The sequence below is a fragment of the Rutidosis leptorrhynchoides genome, chromosome 10 (genome assembly GCF_046630445.1).
Source record: "Rutidosis leptorrhynchoides isolate AG116_Rl617_1_P2 chromosome 10, CSIRO_AGI_Rlap_v1, whole genome shotgun sequence".
In the NCBI taxonomy this organism is placed as follows: Eukaryota; Viridiplantae; Streptophyta; class Magnoliopsida; order Asterales; family Asteraceae; genus Rutidosis; species Rutidosis leptorrhynchoides.
Genome location: NC_092342.1, coordinates 248,383,495 through 248,391,586, shown reverse-complemented (window position 1 = coordinate 248,391,586; position 8,092 = coordinate 248,383,495). Strand labels below are relative to the sequence as shown.

The window sequence follows — 8,092 nt, the reverse complement described above, 5'->3', positions numbered from 1 at the left end:
TAGAGAACAGGTCACTACATTCTTTATCTAGCCCTGTTTACGTTTATTACCAGCCCACAAATGGATCACCCAAGCCCAACATTTGTAAACGCTAATATATATGGAATGAGAAGAAGATCAAGGGTCAGGATCATTTGAGTTTGTTATTCTATTTTGAGTCGAGCATTATAAATAGTAGAGGTCATGTTGACAGAAGGGCAGTAATGAAATTAGTAATTTAGTAATCGGCCCGGGCAGTTAGTTTCTCAGAGTGAGATCTAACTGATTTTGTATTTCCAGTATTTCATATAATAAATAAATTCATATCTTCCATTCCATTGTTGCTGTTGTGGTATTTCCTTTTATATTTCCGCTGCTGCTACTATCGAGTTCTTATCAGAGTCAGAGTATGTATATCGTCTACATTTATCGGTCGATTTGCTTAAAGTCCTAAAAACTGAAACGTGAAATGTAAATACTTGAATGGAATACTGTCAACCAGTGTTGTAAAAAACCTGATTACTCGCCGATTAATCTCTGATTAATCATTTTTAAGAGCAATTCGTTCCGATTTCCAAAAATCCGTTTAATTAAACGGTTAAGGTCAATTGATGAGTCAAAATCTAATTTGGTAATCAAAGTCGGTCAAAATAAAAAATGATTAACATTTTAACATGAATTTAAACTAGAACTTTATAGTTTTTGAGCAAAATGAATAACTTTAAACAATTATGTTAAAGTTTATTTTTGTATTTATGATTTTTTTTTTCTATATTTACACATATAGTTTTTAAAATTCAATATCTAAATGTATAAAGTACAATCCGATTAATCCCCGATTAATCCCCGATTAATCCCCGAATTACTGATTAATCCTTCTAAAGTCCCGACCGATTAATCCCCGAATAGCGAATTTTGCAACCTTGCTGTTAACCAAACGAGGCCTAAGAGTTTGAGTATTTTGTAGTAATATTGCTTAAAATGTTTCATATCATATTAATTCATGATTTTGATAATGAGGTTAACATAAAGAGATTTGGCAACAAATCTAGGTCTAAAATCGCAAAGCAATGACTATAGGGGTGTTATTGAATCGATTCTACTTCTAATTATCGATCATACTATCATGATATAATCATGAGCTGCTATAAACATTACATACTTTCTCTCCAACAGCTAGTTTTATGAAAGCTTACTGTATAATTTGATTGTCATTATTTGGTACTCTATCATAGTTTGAAAACGCACATCAAAACGTTCCTACTAAAAACCTAAATGTAAGGATGCAAATCTCGCTACTCAGGGAGCACTTAGTCGGGACTTTTTAGGGAGTACCCGGCAATTCAGGGAGAACTCGAGGAGTACTCGGATGTTGACCAAGTTTGACTATGACCAATTTTCGGATTAATTTTTTGTTTTGGCCGAGTTTTGACTGAATCTTGACCAATTATCTGGGTAATCTCGAGTTTTGACTGAATTTGAATGAGTTTGAACGAATTTTGACTGAGTTTGACCAAGTTTTGAGCAAATTTGACCGAATTTGGTTACTCGGCTCTGGGCTCTCCAAAAACCAAGCACTAAGTCATCTGTTCTGTTTGACTTTAATAGTCTTCGGATGTGTATTTGTAAAGGATTATAGTAACTAACACAATGATAATTAGATTTCTTACAACTACTCCGTATCTATTATCCATTTTCGACCCATTCACTCTTATTACTACTTGAACCGAATTACAAGTTTAAAATCACATCTATATATAATAACTGATACAACATTCTAGAAAATTAGAAATGGACATGGATCCATCCATGTAAAAGGTTTCATAATTATATCTACAATAAAACTTACAATAAGTTGTTTGACATACAGATTATGTAAATCAGATATGAGATATGTAAAAGGATTTTGTATGCCCAAACATATACACATACATACATGAGCTATTTAAATTAAAAAGATCCTTGTTCACCAGAAATCTCCTAAAGAAGATGAGTTCGAGGGCGTAAAAAAAGACACCCTCCGCCTTTTGTTCGAAAGACTATTACTTTCAGAAAACTCTTGTGACGCGTAGAATTTATCCAGAACAGATTTAAGCGCTTGTTGAACAGAACTCACGATATCACTAATATTTACTTCATGTTTGCTACCCGTAATTACAAAAAGATTAATCATCCTGCCTCCTAAAGTGGCGATTTCTGAACGAATTGTTTTCAAATGGAGGCCATCAAGAGCTTCTTTTAAATCCGATAAAACCTCATGTTTATACTCACAGCATAGAGATGCTCTTATAGAGTATGAAGATTCATCCTGAGTGTTATCATCTTGTTCTTCAACTTTTACTTCATCGATATCCATCGGTATAAGAACGCCTTTTGTAGATTCAACGCAGTTGCGTCTCAGTTTCTTTAAATGAATGATAACTTCAGCAAGTAATGAGGCTTTGTCCATCTATTTGTTCATAAATAAGAACATTAGCTACAGTTTATTTTGGTATGACAATGAAAAAAAATTAATTGCTACCCATAACGAATTGGGTCAAAACAACTGAATTTCGGTCGGGTTGGTCAAAGTGTTAAGATGACTTTAAAAATTATACATCTAAATACAATGATTCATAAGGCTTTATACATTAAAATCACACTTTGGAAAACTAGGCAACTCATTATACAATTACAAATACTACTAGTACTAATGATGCTTCAAGTCTAATGCCTTGTATGCATTATATATTTAATCATTAAAAAAAAGCTACTAAATGATCAAACAAATAACATATTACTCCACCACCAAGCATATTGTATTTGGTCGAAACGGTGACAGGATAACCTATTTAAGACACATACATATGAGTAACACTAATCGCCCTTCCCGATTAGTCTCAACCATATATTCAACTAGGAAAACCTTATTCATTTACTATGAATATTGTCTATTGTCTATATGAATAAAATTGACAACAAAATTAATATGAATAATAGAAAACTGAGAATTATTTAACTTTTTACAGTAATACATACTAGAAACTATAGGTGTACATACATCTACATCTACATCTACATCTACATCTACATCTACATCTACATCTACATCTACATCTACATCTACATCTACATCTACATCTACATCTACATCTAAAATACTAGCAACATTTGGGCTCCACTTCCAAGATAATTAACCATGTTTCTCATCCTACTAGTACTTCAATTATTCACAAACAACTATTCATCAATTGTATATTTCTAAAAAGTACTTACTCTAACATTTAGCTACCTAAAAACAACATCATTTAAAATTTCACTAGCATGATAAAATAAAAAAGTTTGTCCTGTTCAGACTATTTAGAGAGAGAACGAGTAATTTTATTAAGCGGTCTAATCGGTTATTCTGTAACCGATTTCTGACCATCTAAAATAAATTTGTTTATTTTTAAAAAAGGTAAGTAACTAAAAATGGACCTTATTAGTGCCAGGAATGAGGCTACGAAGCATAGAAAGATGACCATTAATTCTTTCTCTTCTTCTTCTTTCAGCTTCACTATGATTCCTCAACGCCATTAAAGCCTTTTCAGCTTTAACCCCTTTTTCATTACAATTATTATTATTATTATTATTATTATTATTATGAGAATAAACATTATGATGATGCATACTGCCAGGTGTCACTAAGGCTCTAACAATTTCCCCTTTTTCACTGTCTAAAACCAATGAAGAAGAAGACGACGACGTCGTTCTAACACCTCCTCTTCTTGTCATCATCATCATCTCTTTCAACGCATACTCTTCTGATGAACTAAACCCCTTGAAACAATTTGGAGGGAATTCCATTTTGTTTATTGATTATATTATTTGATGGATGGATTAGTGGGTGAATAGAGTGATTATTGAAGCAGACTTTTTTGGTCTTCGATGATCAAAATAGATTGTTAATTTCATCTTCAAATAAAAATTGAAAAATTGGGATTATTTGGTGATTTGAGAGATAGAAAGGCGTTGAAAAGAAATTTAGGCTTTGGGGTTTGAAGCGAGAATCACGTAAATTAGCGCTATTTAAACACCTTTTTCTCTCTTTTCCGTCCCTTGTTATTTTATTATTATTATTATTATTATTATTATTATTATTATTAGCTTAACACCCGCCAATTCGCGAGATTATTATATGTGACAAATTAAATATCAAATTGTCTCAGCAATATGGATTTATATAGTATTTGGTAGTTTGTTTTGAGCTTGTATTACTTTAAGTGTACTCAAGTACTTACATACCAACTCGAATTACACAAGACTCGAGTATCTAAAAATCTAATAATGAATGATAGTTTAAGAGCAGAGCTTCGCCATTTTTAGCATTTTGACCAACATTGCCCTCTTCTTGATTCTAATTACCCTCTTTTTGATTGTCTTCTTGAAACTCCCTCAAGTCGATCTCGGTAGATGCAATACTGCAAGTTCCGCTATTCATTTGTGTAGATTCTATATAGGTGTATTATTGCTTACTTGTTCATAATTCAAGGTTGTAGATAGAGGTACCTAGCAAAGCAAGGTCCATATATATGTAAACCACATATGTTTTTTGATAAAATTTGCATGATTAATACTAAAATGTATATACCATATAACAAACACGTAAGTTTAGAAATACATATGAACTTGAAATTGAACGATAAATAAGTGGCGATTCTAGAATGCAAACTCAATGGGGTCCTGAATTTTTTTTTTTCAAAACTATTTATATTTGAATGCTATTTTTGTGGTTGTTTACTTTCAAAAAACTACACGTTCGGAAAATATATTGGGTCCGGGTAGTTAAATATAGTGGTGTCCTATACATTTTAAACGAAAAACTATAAATTCAAAAAAGATATGGGGTCCTCCATTTAAATTTAGTGGTGTCCTATGAAATTTACAAGATATTTTCTATTAATAATTTTCGAACTAGCGGTGTCCCGTGACCCCACGGGACACTAAGTAAAGTCGCCACTGCAATAAATCATTTATTGTTATTATCATGTCATTATTATATTTATATTTATTTGTTTAGCTTTCTACCTATGCAACACTCATGTGTCTGCAACCAATTGCATATAATTATTTACTAGTGAAATGACCCGTGAAATCACGGGTTTGTTTAAACGAAACAGTTTAATAATATGTTTTAAATATTAAATGAATTTAAATGATAAAGCCATTTAGTTTAATGACCCGTGGAACCACATATTTTGACTAAGAAACTTCTCATTGTTTTTACAAACATATTGATGTAATTGCAGTTAAAAAAATGTTCAATCTTTATATCATGCCTTTCACCAATTATACCTTCGTGATTGGAGAGGTTATATTGCAACGTTTAGAATCACAAATTCTCCTCCCATATCATTTCCTCATTATGATTCATCATATTTCCATTCATGTTGTATGAACTACATTTTTCAACCATATCAACAATAAGAATACTATTTTGAGCACTAATATGCAAATTAATAAATTTAATTACATGCATATCACATGGTACACCTAAAAGAATAATTTCACACATTATGCATAATGAAACAATTAGAAGCAAAAAAAAAAAATTAAGAAAAACTAAATCATTAGAAATATAAATGATTACTCGAAGCGGGCTCTAGATAGAAAGCATGAACAAAGCCTGAAGGGCTTGTGAACATGCAAGTGTCAAAATGGGCCGACTAATCTTCAAACATTTGGTGCCCCATTTTCCACTTTTAAATAGTATTGTGATTAGGAAAACATGGTTATAATTCTACCTACATTTGAACATGTCCATTTTTCAAAATTCAAACACATTAGAAATATGGAAAATATTATTACTCTATATCTGAATGTGTACATGAATAAGGTTATTATTAGCCAAGTTTTCCATTATCAGTAAGAATACATAATCATGCCACGATCATGTAACCTACATCCAGTTTGACCCACATACCTAAACCAAATTCTCTGCCCATTTGGCCACCTACAATTTTTAGTTAACACCACCTAACTTTCAATCTACAATAAAGCCTAACATGTTCGTTTGATCAATTTACAAAGTACAGCTACCAAATTCAATACCTGGGGTTAGACTCAACTTCCAAAATACGACAATGATCGCTTCGAAATTTAATCATCTTCATCCTATCAGCTGCTTTTGTCTCTCCTCTGTTTAGAACCCTTAAATCCACAAATATAAATGATTGCTTCAGAACGGACCAAACGACACCCGAAAATAAATAAAAACACTAATGTATAGCATCAAGTCAACTTAATTGATTATAGACACCCTTAAAACGATATATTACGAATTCTATGGAGTTTTTTAAAAGTAAAACACTAAAAAAAGATTGCAGGTAAAGCCCAAACTAAAAAGCTCCATAATATATAGAAAATCTAACTGATTAGACATGATAATTGGTGTTCATCTTACCCATATATGTATGCACTCGCTCATGCTACTTCTGCTTAAGCTTCCTATTATCTTCATCTATGTACCTGGAAAATAGCGATATAAATCGGACAGTGAAGCTTAAAGAGTGACATAAAACTTGTATGGAGTATGCTTAAATGCTAAAAAGCAACTGAAATCTTATCATTAAATGGTCAATAGCACGCAAAATCTATAATACACCGTAAATGGGTCAAATCCATTACATGGGCAAATCTATTAATGGGTCAACAGATAGCAAAATTTAAATATTATTTGTGAAAAGCATTTAACTTACAATATATATTGTTTCTCGCACACAAAATATGGCTTGTGCAGAAGAGTGATTCACAATAAACTTCACAGCATATGGGCCTGCAAGATTCGGTAAAAACTATTTCGCCATGATTTTGATTTAATCAATCGATGAATGAATGTGTTCTGATATTTGCGTGATACAGTAATATAGTACGGAGTATTACTCTGATTTTAATTTAATTTTAGGGTTACACTATTAGTACGGGTGTTTTTTTTAATTTAATTAATTAGTGTTAATGACATCATCAAAGTGGCTTATATTTTTTCTTTTTCTTTTTTAGTTTTTTTTAATGAAGAGAAAAACTTATTTATGATGTCATCATTTTAGAGATTTAATAGAAACTATAGATTACACATATTCTTTCCAACATAACAAATGACTTTAAAACCAAGATCTTGCAGCTATAGCCTCCTACCTTAAAATGACAAAAGTTACTATCTTGCAGCTTAGCTTTCTACCTATGCACATAACAAACATGGCAAAAATCACTACCTCTAATTGGTGGACGGGATCAAGTATCAAGTATAAGTATTATTTTAGAAAGAAACAGACAACAAACTTAGGATTATCACTCAAATATATTTTTGTATATATTATTGAAATTTAGATTATATATTTGAAAAATATAGCTGTTGAAATAGAAGTGATTTTAGTAAACTCGGGCAGACCCAATCCACTTAGTCATGTAAAAAACAATCATTTTCTCTGCAACCCGTCCTCACTCATTACCAACCCATTGGCCCACACATTTAGACACTTATAGTGAATTTGATAACGCAACATGATCTACTGTCATTAAGTTGTAAGAAAATTGAACTTACTCCGGTAGTATTTGGCACTACACACAAGTGCCTAAGCCCGAGCTCCCTGAAAGCAACAACTTTTGCTTTTGTGATGAGAAAGGTATTGCCATCTGCTTCAGTTCTATTACCTTTAGCAACAACAAACATAAACATTCTAATTAATGACAGTAAGAGAAGGCTAAACAGTCCTTGACTTAGTGCTGAGGTTATGTCATTGGCCCACTATAAAATCAAACATAGTGAGTTAGTGGCAAGCAAAACAATGATTTTTTTACGAATTCTTTTAAACATGTTTACGCGAACCCAAACTTACTAAGAAACATTATGTTTCTAGGATCGGTGCTGATTTAATAACAAATTTATACCTGCATTTTCCTTTGCATTTCGACGCCTCCTTCAGCCATAATTCCATCTAACTTAAGTATTAGAGACAACAAAACTCTATCAAATTCAACAATGTCTGCTTCGCTACTTTCGCTCCTTTTGAGAGACCCGATTCAAACTCTATGACCTGGATTCATCCAAATATTAACAAATGGGCCAAAAACATTGAGCCTCACATGTTCAATGTGA

The 8,092-nt window shown here is 32.0% G+C and overlaps 1 protein-coding gene across 1 annotated transcript; it reads right to left on the bottom strand.

The window, feature by feature from the left end:
- Nucleotides 1–1,789: 1,789 nt before the first annotated feature.
- On the bottom strand, nt 1,790–3,983 carry LOC139873317 (transcription factor bHLH30-like). The gene is made up of 2 exons (XM_071861246.1): nt 3,436–3,983; nt 1,790–2,428 (listed from the first exon to the last, which is right to left on the bottom strand). Exons 1-2 carry the CDS (start codon nt 3,802–3,804, stop codon nt 1,946–1,948), a joined length of 852 nt encoding a protein of 283 aa, XP_071717347.1. The 5' UTR covers nt 3,805–3,983; the 3' UTR covers nt 1,790–1,945.
- Nucleotides 3,984–8,092: the final 4,109 nt, after the last annotated feature.